We start from the raw sequence: 17,355 nt of genomic DNA, 5'->3' as shown, positions 1-17,355 counted from the left end.
TTTTTTTTTTTTCCTCTCCTCTCTATCTCTTCCCATCCCAGGTTTTTATTTCTCTATGGAGTTAGATAATTTCCCAACAATGATAAGAGGATTAAAAATTAAAGTCAGGGACATATTAAAAATTATATGAATAGAGGGATAACAAAGAGATAGAGCATGAAAAAGTGAAGAAGAATGTGAAGAGCTTGCATAGGCCAAATGGGAGTATATCAGGATCAGCAGTTTAAATACCCCCTAGATAGGGACCTCACCATTGGTGAGTTAGACTAATATAGTCAAATCTTAGGGGAACAGAGGTGTCATAAGGGTGGGTGCAGAAGGGTAGATAATTGAGTGTGTATGTGCTTGCGGGTATAGGGAGGGTGGGATAACTCTAAGTGAGATTATTGTACATTTTTTTTTTTTTTTTTCTTCTTTTTCTTATGGGTAGCGTGAAGTTTTGTTCTTTTAATGTAAGAGGTATTAATTCCCCCGCTAAAAGAAATCAAATTTTAAAATTCCTACATAAGCAGAAAATAGATATTGTGTTATTTCAGGAGACACATTTTCGCTCAGATCATATACCTAAAATTAATAATATAAATTATAATACATGGTTACATGATACTTTTCCATATTCCAAATCAAAAGGGGTATCAATTGCGTTCCATAGGAATTTGCCGGTCCAAATATTGCAAAAATATGAAGGCAAAGATGGAAGATCTTTAATAATAAAGATTATGCTATATGGAAAAAATTTACTATAGTTAATTTATATCTCCCTAATTACGGACAAATAGAGAGCGGTACAAAAGCCCTAGCGGACGCAATGAAGAAGGCTGAAGGAGTGGTAATAGTGGGTGGTGATATAAACTTTTTAATGGATGTAAAGAAAGATACTACAAATATACAACTACAAAAAAAAAATAAGAACAACAATAGAATAAAGGAATTTAAGGACATATTAAAAAAATATCAACTAACAGATATATGGAGGGCTCAACACCAAAAGGAAAAAAACTATACATACTATTCAAATATACACAATTCATATCATAGATTGGATTATTTTTTTATAAATAAAGAGGGCTTAAGGATGAAACCAGTAACAGAAATAGGGGGATTCCTTTGGTCGGACCATGCCCCAATATATGTGGAAATTTCAGTGATTGAAACAAAGAAAAGGAATGGAATATGGAGATTGAATGATAATTTAATTAAAGATAGCAAATGCGTGGCAGAAATACTACAAGTTATAGAAGAATTTTTGATAACTCATGAAAGGGACGAAACCTCACCTGCAATTCAATGGGAAACATTGAAATGTGTTATGAGGGGAATATTCATCAAGCACGGGGCAAGGAAAAAAAAAGAAAAAACACAAAAAATATCTCAATTGGAATATGAGATTAAAGAACTAGAAGAAATACATAAAGTAAGTAGGAAAATGGGAGATGGAGCTAGACTAAAGGAAAAACAACTGGAATTACAATCTGTGCTTGATGAGGATTCCCTTCGGGTGAGGGATAAGAATAGAGCGCAGTGGTATAAATTTGGAAATAAACCTGGGAAAATATTAGCCAGAGCCTTAAAAAAGCAACAACCCCCAAGTTACATAGAGAAAATTGTAAAATCAAATGGGGAAATTACATACGACCCAGAGGAAATATCTGAAACATTCCATACATACTATTCTAAATTATATAATATTAAGGATGGTAAGGATCACAAAGAAGGAGAAAACAAAGGGGAGAACATACAAAAATATGTAAAGGAAATGGCTATATTTAACTGTTTAAAAGGAAAGATGGAGGGGTTGGAGGAAGAAATTACAACAGAAGAAATTCAACAGACTATTGAAGAACTTGCTCTGGGGAAAAGTCCAGGGCCAGATGGATATACTGCTAGATTTTATAAGTCATTTAAGGAACAAATAATACCCATACTTAAGGTAACATTTAATTCTATATCTGTAGATCAACCATTTGCGATACAAGGTACAGAGGCTCATATAGTACTAATATTAAAACCCGAAAAAGATCAATCACTATGTAAAAATTATAGACCTATATCGTTGACCAATTTAGATATAAGAATATTCTCAAAAATATTATCCAAAAGAATAACGGATATTGTTTCAAATAATATAAGCCTGGAACAAACGGGGTTTCTGAAAGGGAGGGAGACAAGAGACAATATCATTAAAACATGCACGTTGATTGAATACGCTCAGAGAACTGCCATCCCTACCTGCCTATTGGCCATAGATGCCGAAAAGGCATTTGATAGGGTGGGATGGCAGTTCTTAGAGGAAGTATTGAAACAAACAGCGATGGGACCCAAGATGTTAGGAAGGATCATGGCCCTATATAAGAACTCAAGGGCTAAAGTGAGAGCAAATGGGATATTATCAAAGTATATAAATATATCAAATGGAACCCGACAAGGGTGCCCCTTATCACCACTTTTATATATTATGATGATGGAACATCTCATGGAGGCTATAAGAATAAACAAAGATATAACGGGGATAAAGGTCAAAGGTAAAGAATATAAGATGGCCGCCTATGCAGATGATCTTCTATTATATATAACCAACCCTATAATTACTATACCAAATCTAATAAAAGAACTTGAGAGATTTGGTGAAATTAGTAATTTCAAAGTAAATTATGACAAATCTGAACTAATGAATATTACATTAGAAGAGAAAGTTCAAACTATTGTACAAAAGAATTTTCCATTTAAATGGAAGCAAGATGCGATAAAATACTTGGGAGTATATATTCCAAGAGATTTAAAACTTTTGCAAGATATGAATTATAACTTGGCAGTTCAGAAGGTAAAGAAACTTCTAGGCAAATATGATAAAATAACCCAATCATGGTTTGGGAGAGTAAATATTGTAAAGATGGAGATTTTGCCAATTATGTTGTATATCTTTCAAACGGTACCCATTATACCATCAAAAAAAATTATGAAAGATCTGAAAGAAATGGTAGAAGGCTTTGTATGGGCACATAAGACCCCCAGAGTAGGCAGGGAGGTATTAATTAGAACGAAAAATAATGGTGGATTAGCATTGCCTGACTTTTTTAAATATTCACAAGCTGCCTCTCTAATGAGAATAATCGACTGGCAGCATAATGAAAAAGACAAGCAATGGATAAAATTGGAGGAAGACATATTAGGGGCTAAAATAAAACACCAGCCATGGATAAAACCTAAGTCAAGACCAGAGAGGAAGGAAATGCCTATCTTTGTAAAAACAACTTTAAAAATCTGGGAGGATATGATAAAGAAAAAACAACTATCATCATTAATAGGCCCTATGACCCCTTTATTTGGTAATCCCGAATTTAGGCCAGCTATAAAGGATAATACATTTTTGAAATGGAATATAGATGAACATGACCGGATAATACAAATCCTAAATGATGGAAATATTCCAACGTTTGAGGAATTGGGGCAAGAGTATAAAAACAAATGGTTTCAGTATTTACAGCTGAGGGCATTTATTGACCCAATAAAGATAATGATCAATAGACCTCCAACCATATTTGAACAAATAGCAATAAATAAGGATAAAGCAAATAAGAAATTAGCTAAGATATATAACTTATTACTTCCTGGTGGGGATATTAAAAAAATAGCAGGAATAAAAAAATGGGAGGAAGAAATAGGGCAGGAGCTGACAGAGAAAGAGTGGGGAGAGGTATTTGAAGGAATATATAAAACACCCTTAGCTATTAAATATCAAGAAAAAAATTATAAAATTCTATTAAGATGGTATAGAAGCTCAGTGATTATGAATAAAATAAATAAATGGAATTCTGAATTATGTTGGAGATGTAAGAAGGAGAAGGGTACTCTAGAGCATATTTGGTACAGTTGCTGGAAGATAAAAATATTTTGGGGTAAGATAATAAAAATATATCAGGAACTGACAGATATAAGAATAAATCTTGATATAAAGACAATACTATTCTCCCATACACCTGAAAAACTAAAACGAAAAGAGATTTTTTTATCAAATAACTACAATAGCTAAAACCGTAATAGCACAGAAATGGAAAAAGGAAGTAGCCCCAACAATAATAGAGTGGAACTATGAGATGAGCGAGGTGTGCTTCATGGAGAAACAGATTAGACAAGAGGGATATGTAGAAAAACCGATGTCGGAATATTGGAAGAAATGGGAGGAATTGAGTACCTCAGGAAAATTGTGGGAATTTATATAAGAGTGGGGGACTGAATGGATCAGTAATGACAATCCTTTTTTTTTTTTTTTTTTTTTTTTTTTTTTTTGTGTGTTGTTATGTTTTTGTTGTGTATGGGGAATGTTTTATAATGATGTGAAAATTGAATGGAAAATTTTTGAATGTATGTTTTATAATATAAAATAAAGATAAATTTGAAACAAAAATCCCACAGTACATTCCAAACTCCCACAATGCATTGAAAAAATAGAATGCCGAACACTAATTAACGCACGTTTATGAGCGTTTATAAGCGTTTATCAGCGTTTGTCGTTTTTTGGCGGTGAAAAACGGCACTTTGAACGCGAATTTCTGGGGTTCAGAAAAAAGCCCATAAACTCCACTGCTCATTAAAGCTGAAAAAAGTCCATGTGTGCATGGACACATAGGCTAACATAGAGTGGAGTTTATGGGCTTTTAAAAAAAACGCCCAAACTCCAATAAACTGCAGTTTATGAGCTCCAGTGTGCATGGAGCCTTAAACAGTATTAACTGGTCCCAAGGGAGTTAACAGACACTTGATGACTGGAGGGGATCCACCATCCCCAGGTTAATTGATCGTTATACTAGCTAAATATTTATGCCTATATTGTGTATGGTATATGTTGTTCTGCAGGTTTACAGATAAATACATTTTAAAGTCCTATAAATCAGTTTTGGATTTCAACTATAATGGAATAAAATTTTATTTCAATATATGTGTGTTCTGTACCAGTAAAGTCTGATCAAAAATGTTTTTCTTAAAGTGATACAGTTCCAGATGATGCACGTAACCATCTGTAAGTATACACCCTTAGAAGATGAGATGGCTATTATGTGCAAAGAGAAAAGGAGACTGTGCTAGGGAACTCGCTCGCTTTTTTTTTTTTTTACCAAGCTCAGAGGTGCATTACAGGTGAATACAAAGTAATTTATACAAAGGGAAAACCCTACAAATAGGCATTTAATATTTTATTTTTCTGTGCTTTTTTTAGTTTTAGGGGGACCCCCAAGACATGGGCCTATATTTCACTTTTGATCTAACTGTAGCTGAGCTAGCCCTTTGTCCACCTGTTTCTACAGCACTTGTTTTATAGCAAAATAAAAATAGGCAGTACATGTCTGTAATATAGGGGTGTCAAACTAAATTTTGTTGTGGGCCACATCAGCATTATGGTTGCCTCCAAAGGGATCTGTTGTATCTATTAGCCACTTCTGGACCACCCACGGTTAATATATGTCTCTACTTCGATGTTAAATACCATTGTTATGGCAACAGATAGCTGCCATAACCTGGTATTTTTATTCACTGCAAGCGATCTGCTTTAGGATAAAAGTGGTCTTTGCGAGATCATTTTTATGGGCGACGGGAGAGGTGCTCTCCCGCCACGTCCCAAGCGTCTGTGTTGAGACGATCCAATCCCATGGCCTGATGGCCCCCACTCAAACACTCTATGTCCTGGAGGACCTTAACGACGTCAAACGTCACTTCCGCCCAACTGCCCTAAAGGGATATTTTTTTTTTTTTCATTTGCTATTAAGTGTAAATGTGAGATCTGAGGTCTTTTTGATCCCAGATCTCACATTAAAAAGGTCCTGTCATGCATTTTTCTATTACTTGGGATGTTTACATTCCTTGTAATGGTAATAAAAGTGATTCAAAAACTTTTTTTTTAAGGCAGTGTAAAAATAAAATAAGATTTTTTTTTTTCTAAAGCTCCCCGTCCCTCTGTGCACTCACAAAGAAGCGAACGCATATGTAAGTTGTACCCACATATATAAACGCTGTTCAAACCAAACCTGAGATATCACTGCAGTTGTTAGAGCGAGGGCAATAATTCTAGTACTAGACTTCCTCTGTAACTCAAAACTGGTAAGACAGGGTGTTGGAACCCCAAATAACCCCAAATAAAAAAAATATATATATTTTTTTAAAAAATTTGCAGGAAAAAAAAAAATCTGATTAAACAACAAGTATCAAAACTAGGCTTGGTCCTTAAGTGGTTAGACTAGATGTCCAGAGTACCGTACCCCCCCCCTCCCCTTACATCAGGTGTTAAGAGTCCCTTACGTCACTGTGTAACCCCCTTATCTTATGCAGCTGCCAGGAGGAAGCAGGGGTTGAGCTGGGAAGCAGAAAGTGCAGGGTCTGCAGAAGGACCGGAGGAGGGCTGGAGTCAGCTGAATGCTGAGATCAGGCAGAGATGAAGGGGGAGATGCAGCTGCACAAAGAGGTGCAGGATCTGTAAGAGGAGTCCTGTCATCCCCTCTGCTGCCATCTGCTGAAACAAGGTGGAGATTGCGGGGTTGGGGCTGCGGGATAGGATATAGGTGCAAGGGCCACATGAGACCTGTAGGGCCAGATTTGACCTGACCCCTTGAGCGCCTAAATTCTATTGTGAACTGACAACATTGCAACTGCAAAAACTGCAGTTCTGGTGTTGCTGCAATCCTATCATCTAGCCATTACAATTTGGCCCATGTCAAAGTTGCTCAAACAAGATAATGTTATTCACTCTACCTGTCAATGGTCCTGATACTATGCCTGATTGGTGTATATTAACATAATCTGTCCACCAGACATAATGTATACAACGCCCTTTCAAGGAATTTTTCATTTTGATTGATTTCCAGATCCCCAGTTGTGAATGGAACGCTACAAGTCTTGGAACAAAGGCTGCCTGGACAAGTTACCTCAGAAAAAAGATTTTTGCAGATAATGTGTATACAGTCTGAAGTATATTTTATTGTGATTAAAAACATGTTTTTATGAAGCAATTGCTGTTGAAGTGTATTTCCTAGGTTATATGGAGATTCGTTGTTGGTTGGGACCCCTATCTGTACTAACAGAGAGCGATCCCCAAAACTTAAAACCAGTGTGGGACCCCTATACTGTCTGTTTATAAGATATATTGGTCAGACTGGAGTTCAGCCAGTGTTATACAGTGGTTCATGTAAAATAAAACACATGTAATGGCTGGACTAAAGTCAGGGCTGGCCCAAGACATTGTGCTGCCTGAGTCCTAGAATGAAATGCTGCCCCCCCCCCCCCCCCCAAAATCCAACCCGCCAAGAGGCCCCCACATCCATTATTTTATATCATGGATAGAATATGTGTATGATAGTACATGGACATATCACCTCTGCGTCCCAGTCCACGTGTCACCTCTGCATCCCTGTCCACAGCACATCTCTACGCCTATTCAACATTTGAGGTCTGCCTTTGTAAACCTCTCACTAGCTGTCCATCGCTCCCACCTTTTTGATCGTTCCCAGCTCGCACCCTTCCACCAAGCAGAGCTCTTTTTTTTTTGGTGCTGCACACTTCAAAACAAATCTTCCCATCTAGGGTTGACCACCCATCCACCTTTTAGCAGCCAACACTGGTCTATTAGGCAGCAGCCAGGTCGGGCTCAGCACGCTGGCTGCTCTGCCTCTCACAGCTGCAGTGTGCATAGCAAGCTGGTCAGCCAGCCGGCGGCAGCGGCTCCTGGGGCACCAGTCTGGCACCTGTCCAGTGTGCCGGCGCTTGCAGCCCCCCTGCCCCACCCCCGTCTCAGGGGAGCTCTGCACCCCTTTTTACCTTCACAGCAAAGGATAACTGCTATTCAGTCTAGGAGATAATAGGCTGAAATACCTTACACAGGTATTTCACTCAGGATTCCTATGAATGACTGGTACCTTGAAACCACTTATTTTTGCTGGTTATCTAGTAGGGGTGTTGAAATTAATCGTTGCATTGATGCATCGGGATTTGTATGTCCCCGATTTGGCATTGATGCATACGGACCGGAAAATCGATTGCGGGTGACGTCATAAAAACTTGCCCCGCCCCTCCCAGGAAAGCACTCCGAGCATAGTTTTAAAATGACTTTTTTTTTAAATAAATGCCAACTTACAGTGAATGATGTGCCCCACTGTATGTGCTTTTAAAAAAATGTGTCACTTGATACCGAAATTCACAGTAAATACATCCCGATCATGTGCCGTGCCGAGCCCGGCCCGCCTCCCTCCTCTTTCCTCTCACATCTCTCGAGTCCTGACGTCAATGGGAAATTCTTAGCCCCGCCCGCCTCTCTTCTGATATGATAACTATAGTCAGCAGGCGGGGCTGAGAATTCCCCGCTGACGTCAGGACTCGAGAGACTTGAGAGGAGAGAGGCGGAAGGCAAGAGACGGGCCGGTGTTGTGCCAAAAATGATTTTCCCCCCTGGCTCTCGGCTCAGATCGGAACTCCGCCTGTCCAGCCCTCTGCACTGCAGCTCCTCCTCCTCCTCCTCTACCCCGAATGCAAATCACATTTCCACCATCCCCTGTACAATATTATTAGTCTATTCTATACACACACATATATATATATATATATATATATATAATGTATGTATTAGTCCAGTCACACATATACAGTGGTGTGAAAAAGCGTTTGCCCCCTTCCTCATTTCCTGTTCCTTTGCATGTTTGTCACACTTAAGTGTTTCGGAACATCAAACCAATTTAAACAATAGTCAAGGACAACACAAGTAAACACAAAATGCAATTTGTAAATGAAGGTGTTTATTATTAAAGGTGAAAAAAAATCCAAACCATCATGGCCCTGTGTGAAAAAGTGATTGCCCCCTAAACCTAATAACTGGTTGGGCCACCCTTAGCAGCAACAACTGCAACCAAGCATTTGCGATAACGTGCAATGAGGCTTTTACAGCGTCCTGGAGGAATTTTGGCCCACTCATCTTTGCAGAATTGCCCTAATTCAGTTACATTAGAGGGTTTTCGAGCATGAACGGCCTTTTTAAGGTCATACCACAACATCTCAATAGGATTCAGGTCAGGACTTTGGCTAGGCCACTCCAAAGTCTTCATTTTGTTTTTCCTCAGCCATTCGGTGGTGGACTTGCTGGTGTGTTTAGGATCATTGTCCTGCTGCAGAACCCAAGTTCGTTTCAGCTTGAGTACACGAACAGATGGTCGGACATTCTCCTTCAGGATCTCTTGGTAGACCGCAGAATTCATAGTTCCTTTTATCACGGCAAGTCTTCCAGGTCCTGAAGCAGCAAAACAGCCCCAGACCATCACACTAACACCACCATATTTTACTGTTGGTATAATGTTCTTTTTATGAAATGCAGTGTTCCTTCTACGCCAGATATACTTGGACACACACCTTCCAAAGAGTTCCACTTTTGTCTCATCGGTCCACAGAATGTTGTCCCAAAAGTCAAGATGTGTTGTGGAGAAATTGAGACGAGCTTTGATGTTCTTTTTGCTCAGCAGTGGTTTACTCCTTGGAACTCTGCCATGCAGGCCATGTTTGCCCAGTCTTTTCCTGATGGTGGAGGCATGAACGCTGACCTTAACTGAGGCAAGTGAGGCCTGCAGTTCCTTGGACGTTGTTGTGGGGTCTTTTGTGACCTCTTGGATGAGTCGTCGCTGCGCTCTTGGGGTAATTTTGGGCGGCCGGCCACTCCTGGGAAGGTTCACCACTGTTCCATGTCTTCGCCATTTGTGGATAATGGCTCTCACTGGGGTTCGCTGGATTCCCAAAGCTTTGGAAATGGCTTTATAACCCTTTCCAGACTGATAGATCTCAATTACTTTCTTTCTCAATTGTTCCTGAATTTCTTTGGGTTTCGGCATGATGTGTAGCTTTTAAGGATCTTCTGGTGGACCTTACTGTGTCAAGCAGCTCCTATTTTAGTGATGCCTTGATTGTGAACAGGTGTGGCAATAATCAGGCCTGGGTGTGGCTATAGAAATTGAACTCAGGTGTGGACAACCACAGTTAGGCCGCGTACACACGGGCGGACTGTTCGCTCAACTTTGTCCGCTGAACAGTGTTTCAGCGGACAGTCCGCTCGTGTGTGGGGCTTCAGCGGACAGTTTCAGCGGACAGTTTGACGGACAAAGTCTTTCGGAAATTCCGAAAAACTGTCCGCTGAAACTTTGTTTGAGCGAACAGTCCGCCCGTGTGTAGGCCACTTTCGAAATGAGCAAACTGTTCCCGCTCGGAGGAAAGTCTGCTCATTTCGAGCGCGTGTGAAGGTAGGCGGGGCCCGCGACGGAGACGTCGCGGGCTCCGCCGCCTGGAATGGACTTAAAGGGGAACCCCAACGCCGAAAAAAATCGGCGTGGGGGTCCCCCCAAAGTCCACAACAGACCCTTGTCCGAGCACGCTACCCGGCCGGCCAGGAAAGGGGGGCGAGCGAGCGCGCCCCCCCTCCTGAGCCGTACCAGGCCGCGTGCCCTCAACATGGGGGGTGCCTTGGGGAAGGGGGGGCCGCGCGGCCCCCCCACCCCAAAGCACCTTGTCCCCATGTTGATGAGGACAAGGGCCTCTTCCCGACAACCCTGGCCGTTGGTTGTCGGGGTCTGCGGGCGGGGGGCTTATCGGAATCCGGGAGCCCCCTTTAATAAGGGGGCCCCCGGATACCGGCCCCCCACCCTATGTGAATGAGTATGGGGTACAATGTACCCCTACCCATTCACCTGTAAAATAAAAGTACCCAAAAAAAAAACACAACACACGAGATAAAATATTTTATTGCACAGCTCCGGGGGTCTTCCGTCTTCGGGGGTCTTCTCGCCGGACTCCTCCGCTATCTTCGTGTAGCTCTTTTGCTAGCGGAGGAGTCCGGCTTTCTTCCTCCCCGCCGCCGGCCTCTTCTCCCGACTTCGGGGGTCTTGTCCCCCTCTTCGGTTCTTCTGCCGGGCCACCGCGCCTTCTTGTAGCTCTTTTGCAGGCGGTGGCCCGGTCTTCTGTCGCCGCTGTCGCCGCCTTCCGTTCTTCTTCTTCTTCTTCTTCTTCTTCTTCTTGTTCTTCTTCTTCTTCTCCAGGAGATGTTGACACGATGCTCTCTCCGGCCGGAATGCCAGAGCCGCCCTGCGCTGCCACTTATATAGTGACAATGGGGCGGTGTCACATGGTATATGTCACATGGGTTGGTCACATGGGTTGATGTCACATGGTGACCCCGCCCCCTTACGATGTCATAGTCCCCATGTGACATCAACCCATGTGACCAACCCATGTGACATATACCATGTGACACCGCCCCATTGGCACTATATAAGTGGCAGCACAGCGCGGCTCTGGCATTCCGGCCGGAGAGAGCGACGTGTCAACATCTCCTGGAGAAGAAGAAGAAGAACGGAAGGCGGCGACAGAAGACCGGGCCACCGCCTCTAAAAGAGCTAGAAGAAGGCGCGGTGGCCCGGCAGAAGAACCGAAGAGGGGGACAAGACCCCCGAAGTTGGAAGAAGAGGCCGGCGGCGGGGAGGAAGAAAGCCGGACTCCTCCGCTAGCAAAAGAGCTACAAGAAGATAGCGGAGGAGTCCGGAGAAGACCCCCGAAGACGGAAGACCCCCGGAGCTGTGCAATAAAATATTTTAACCCTGTGTTGTGTTTTTTTTTGTACTTTTTTTCACAGGTGAATGGGTAGGGGTACATTGTACCCCATACTCATTCACATAGGGTGGGGGGCCGGTATCCGGGGGCCCCCTTCTTAAAGGGGGCTCCCGGATTCCGATAAGCCCCCCGCCCGCAGACCCCGACAACCAACGGCCAGGGTTGTCGGGAAGAGGCCCTTGTCCTCATCAATATGGGGACAAGGTGCTTTGGGGTGGGGGGGCCGCGCGGCCCCCCCTTCCCCAAGGCACCCCCCATGTTGAGGGCCCGCGGCCTGGTACGGCCGGGTAGCGTGCTCAGACAAGGGTCTGTTGTGGACTTTGGGAGAACCCCCACGCCGATTTTTTTCGGCGTTGGGTGTCCCTTTAAGTCCATTCCAGGCGGCGGTGCCCGCGACGTCTCCTTTGCGGGCCCCGCCTACCTGTACACGCGCTCGAAATGGGCGGACTTGCCTCCGCCTTACGTGGGCGAGTCCGTTCATTTCAAAAGTTGAGCGAACTGTTTGGCAAACAGTTCGCTGAAACAGTCCGCTCAAAAAGTGCCGTGTGTGGGCAAGTCCGCTCATGCAAATTTTGAGCGGACTGTTGCGGCAACTGTTTGACGAACAAAGTTTCAGCGAACAGTCCCCGCGTGTGTACGCGGCCTTATAGTATGTTTTAACAAGGGGGGCCATCACTTTTTCACACAGGGCCATGATGGTTTGGATTTTTTTTCACCTTTAATAATAAACACCTTCATTTACAAATTGCATTTTGTGTTTACTTGTGTTGTCCTTGACTATTGTTTAAATTGGTTTGATGTTCCGAAACACTTAAGTGTGACAAACATGCAAAGGAACAGGAAATGAGGAAGGGGGCAAACACTTTTTCACACCACTGTATATGGTACAATATTATTACTCCTTCCATATAGTTCCGATCTGAGCCGAGAGCCAGGAGGAACAGACGGGGAAACCATTCTCGGAACAACACTATGATTGGGATGTATTTACTGTGAAATGCGGTATAGTGACGCAGTTTTTTAAAAAGCACATACTTTTTTTTAATAAATACAGCGGGGCACATCATGCAATGTAACAGTAAGACGAGAGAGGTGGGAGGCGGGCCTGCCTAGGCATGGCACATGATCAGGATGTATTTACTGTGAAATGTGGTATGAAGCGACACATGTTAAAAAAAAAAAAAGCACATACATTGAATGATGTGCCCCGTTGTATTAAAAAAAGTAACAGTAAGTAGAGTACAAATGGGTTTGTACTCTACTTACACCTCACGCTGGCTGCATTTGACGGGCACAGGTGGCTGCGTTTGATGGGCACAAGTGGCTGTGTTTGATGGGGGAGGTTCAGTATTTTTCAGTTTGTTTGCACCCCCCAAAAATTTTGAGCACCAGCCGCCACTGGTCAGCACAGAGATAGTAAAGGGAACTTCACAGGGCTGTTTGTAAGCTGTGGATTGTTATTCCTCCTGACCTCCCAGCAGCCGTGTGTGAATGTCTGTACCTTGTAGTGCACTTTAAGGGAGTGAGGTTATTTTTAATTCAAAGCGGAGTTCCAATAAATGTTTTGTTTATTAAAAGTCAGCAGCTACCAAAAAAGTGTAACTTCTGACTTTTAATAAAAAGACACTAGGCAGCCCAAGCGGAAGTGGGAGCTCGTCAGTAATTGTGATGCATCGTAATGCATCGCCGAATCGTTGACCAGATAATCGTAATCGAATCGTGAGCCCAGTGAAGATGAGCACCCCTATTATCTAGTCACTGCCTCTCCAGCATTATCCTCTGCAAAGGAATGCACCAATGTTGCAGCGCATTTTAATGCATTATTGTGCTTTTAGTGTGCTGCACTTGTAAAAATAGAGCAGTTGCCGTTTTTTGGTATTCTGGTGCGTTGGCAGCCTATTTAAAACAACTGACTGCGTTTATGCAACACACATTAATGCATGAAATAACGTGCATTTACACACAGCACGTGTGCATAGGGCTTAAAAGTATCAAGTGTATTGATGGAGGCTAAATCTGGCTACACACACATTACACTGGTTGTGGAAGTTTTTTTAATTTACCAATAAATACAGTAGTATATAATGTAAGGACCTTGCTGAATGGAAGGAAACTGAATGCATTGTTTTAGGTAGGAGCTTGAGCTACATAGATGGTAAATGTAAAGGCGAAGTATGGGAATAAAAAAAAAAAAAAAAATGGATTTCCTACACCAGGGGTCTTCAAACTATGGCCCTCCAGTTGTTCAGAAACTACAATACCCATCATGCCTAGTCATGTCTGTGAATGTCAGAGTTTTACAATGCCTCATGGGATGCGTAGTTCCGCAACAGCTGGAAGGGCATAGTTTGAGGATCCCTGTCCTACACCATACCTCTAAAATAATTTACGTGGAGTACATCACAGGACACAGAGCTGGTTATATTCATAACTATTTGGGTTATACGCCACCTATAGGTGAATTGACACTGGCAGATCAAACAGGAAGTCCTCCCCTATATAACCCCTCTTATACAGTAAGTACTTCAGTTTTGTAGCAAGCAATAGATTCCCATAAATTGTGTCCTGTGAAGTACTCCAATCCAATTTTCTTTATCGTACATCTTAGGACACAGAGCTGGATATGTTCATAATTATTTGGGCTGTCCTAAAGCAATGCCCTTGAGGGTAAGGAGACCCCATTACAGAAAACTGCCACCAGACATAGACCTACTCTGCTGTTTGTAATACGCTGAGGCCAAAGGCAGTATCTTCCATGGTTTTGACATCCACCTGGTAAAAACCCTGTGGATCTATAAACCAAAGACCAAGTTGCAAACCTGAGCCACTAACGCCTGATGGTGGATAGCCCAAGATGCGCCCACACACCTGGTAGAGAAGCTCTCCCCATCAAGGGTAGGATTTTGCCTTTCAAACCATAGGCTTGAATTGATTAACTGGCGGATCCTGTGAGAATTAGTTTACCTGGATGTCGCCAGCCTTTCCAGAGCTTTTCTGGCAGCACAAAACAGGATTCCAGCCTGTGCTGACAATTCAAGTAAATCCTAACCACCCGAACCATATCTAGAGTATGCTGCAATCTTTTCCCTGCCAGTTGTGGACTTGGAAAAAGAAAGGCATGACACTGTCCTAATTCCATTGAAAACTAGACAACCAATCTAGGCAAGAAAGATGGATGAGGACGCAACATCGTAACATGAGGCAGACCAAGAACAGCTCCTTACATGAAAGAGCCACCAGCTTAGACATTCTTCTTGCCAAAGCAATAGTAATCAAAGAAGCCACCCTTCGAGTCAAAGGGCTACTGGGGTTTCTCTAATTGGTTCAAAAGGTGGCTTCTACGAGGACAGCCAAGACCAAATTTAAGTCCCAAGAACACCAGGGTGGCCTGCAGGTGGGACTGACTGCTATACACCCTGCATGAAGCTAAATCAAGGGGTGCAAAACGGTCTCTGGGAAAAAATTGATGGCGACAAAATCTGACCCTTAACGGCAGTTAAGTTAAGATCTCATTTCCCCTACTGATTGGAGAAACAAAAAAATCTCCCACTCACATATTTACGCGGGTGCCATTTCCTGGCTACACCCCAGGCATAAAAGATTTTCCAAGCCCTGTAATGGAAACTCCCGAAGCCAGCTTCCTGCTACTCAACAGTGAGGGGATAACGGGACCCAAGACCCTTAGGTCTGGCTGGACCAGAAGTGACCAAGGAGCGGCCCCCCCAAGATTCACTATGCCAGTGTACAACCATCGTGTTACTACCTCCCGGATTCTTCACAAAAGATGCAGCAGTAGTTGAAACAGAGGGAAGGTGTGTTACCAGTGCATCTACCCCTATTGCTAGTGGGACTCTCGTCCCAGACACCTGTCCAACTTGTAGAACTTGGAATTCAGTAGATCCACCTGCAGAGTTTCCCAACGTTGGCAGATTGCCAAAAAATACCTTGGGATGCAAGGACCACATGGTCCCGGCATTACTTGCTGATGACTGGAAAACCTCCCTGCTATTTTTTGTATACCTGGGATATGTACAGGCGACAGACGGTACCTGTTGTCCTGCCCCAGACAGAATGTGGTTCACCTTTCTGAGCCACATGACTCCTGGTGCTGCCCTGGTGGTTGATATGTGCCACGTAAGAGGCATTGTCGGATTGAACCTACAACTGGTTCATCCAATAATCCAGAGCGATGGTGTACTGGCCAAAAGTTTCAAGATAATGATGGGCAGTATTCTCTCACGTGAAGACCAAGTCCACTGAACTGTAGCAACCTTCAAACCAACTGGAGAGACTGCCATCAGTGGTTATAATCTTCCAAAAATTTCTCCTTTTCCAGATTCAGAACCATCAACCACCAATTTGAGCTCTGCAATACAACGGGAACAGAGCCTTCCGGCAATCCAATACTTGGATCTTCATGTTTTAGACAGAGAGAATGATAGTCCACAAACTACCTGGAATAGGACTGTCTGTAGGGAACGTGCTTTGACCTAGATATAACTTTTTCCTGCAGAAATGTATTGAAAGAAAAATATGAAACCTGCTGCTTCCTGAGCAAAGATTGAGGTATACTGAGATTGACACCCCTTGCTTCTTCAGCAAGTCCAGCACCAGGGCTAGGCACTTTGTGAATGCTCAGGAGCTGTGGCCAGCCCGAAGGGCAGAGTCACAAAATTAAAAAGGTACCTTGATACTACAATTGCAGAAAGAATTGATGAGCCTGGGAAAAAATGGCACATGAAGCTATACGTCATGACTTTGGATCCCAAAATCTACCTCTTGCAGAGAGGTCATCACTGAACAGAACGAGTCTATCTGAAACAGAAGGATGTCCAGTGGCTTGAGATCTTAACCACTAGCCGAACAGCGCACAACGATGTACGTTGGTACAGTGGTATGGCTGAGCAAATGGGCGTAGAGGTATGTCCCCTTTTAAATCATGACATTGTGGGAGCGTGCGCACGCTGCGTTCTCCGTGCCCGCGGACTCTATGTCCACTGGGGGTCCGCGATTGTGTCACGGAGCTCAAGAATGGGGAGATGCCTTTGTAAATGAGGCATTTCTCAATTCTGCCTAGTGATATGATAGGGATTTACTGCTCCCAGTGATCAGGAACAGTGATCTCTGTCATGTTCTAGTGATTCCCCCCCCCCCCCACAGAACACCTCTTTAGGACACATTTAACACTAAAAATGATAATAAAAATGCTATAAATCTATCCCCTACTTTGTAGACGCTATAACTTTTGCGTAAACCAATCAATATACGCTTATTGCCTTTTTTTTTACCAAAAATTTGTAGAAAAATACATATTGGCCTAAACTGAGAAAAAAAAAGTTTTTCTATTTTTGGAGGAATATTTATTATAGCAAAAAGTTAAAAAATATTGCGTTTTTTTCAAAATTGTCACACTTTTTTTTGTATATAGGGCAAAAAATAAAAACCGCATAGGTGATCAAATACCACCAAAAGAAATCTCTATTTGTGGGGAAAAAAGGGCGTAAATGTTGTTTGGGTGCAACGTCGCACGACCACGCAATGCCGTGCTGTGCTCTGGTCAGGAAGGGGGTAAATCCTTCCGGGGCTGAAGTGGTTAAGATAGACCTCATGTCCCCATTTGGTTTTGTAGCCACTACCGGTTGAGTATTTTACAATAATGAGCCCATGACTTCTGCTCCAAGAGCCAATGTAAGGCAAAAGACTAATGACTCTGTGGCAGACTCAGAAGGTCCCAAG

At 42.9% G+C, this 17,355-nt stretch overlaps 1 protein-coding gene across 5 annotated transcripts in view; it reads left to right on the top strand.

Annotated features, from left to right (window-relative positions):
• Positions 1–6,991, top strand: part of FASTKD1 (FAST kinase domains 1) — a 96,889-nt gene extending 89,898 nt beyond the window's left edge. For all 5 annotated transcript variants that reach the window (XM_077447930.1, XM_077447927.1, XM_077447929.1 and 2 more), the window contains one exon: positions 6,852–6,991. In XM_077447930.1, the coding sequence (XP_077304056.1) occupies positions 6,852–6,953 (102 nt within the window). In that variant the 3' untranslated portion in view covers positions 6,954–6,991. The remainder of the gene's footprint in view (positions 1–6,851) is intronic.
• Positions 6,992–17,355: the final 10,364 nt, after the last annotated feature.

This window comes from Lithobates pipiens, unplaced genomic scaffold, assembly GCF_037356315.1.
Source record: "Lithobates pipiens isolate NorthernLeopardFrog02 unplaced genomic scaffold, aLitPip1_a1.2 Scaffold_22, whole genome shotgun sequence".
Taxonomy (NCBI): Eukaryota; Metazoa; Chordata; class Amphibia; order Anura; family Ranidae; genus Lithobates; species Lithobates pipiens.
This window is presented reverse-complemented; position numbering and strand designations above follow the sequence as displayed.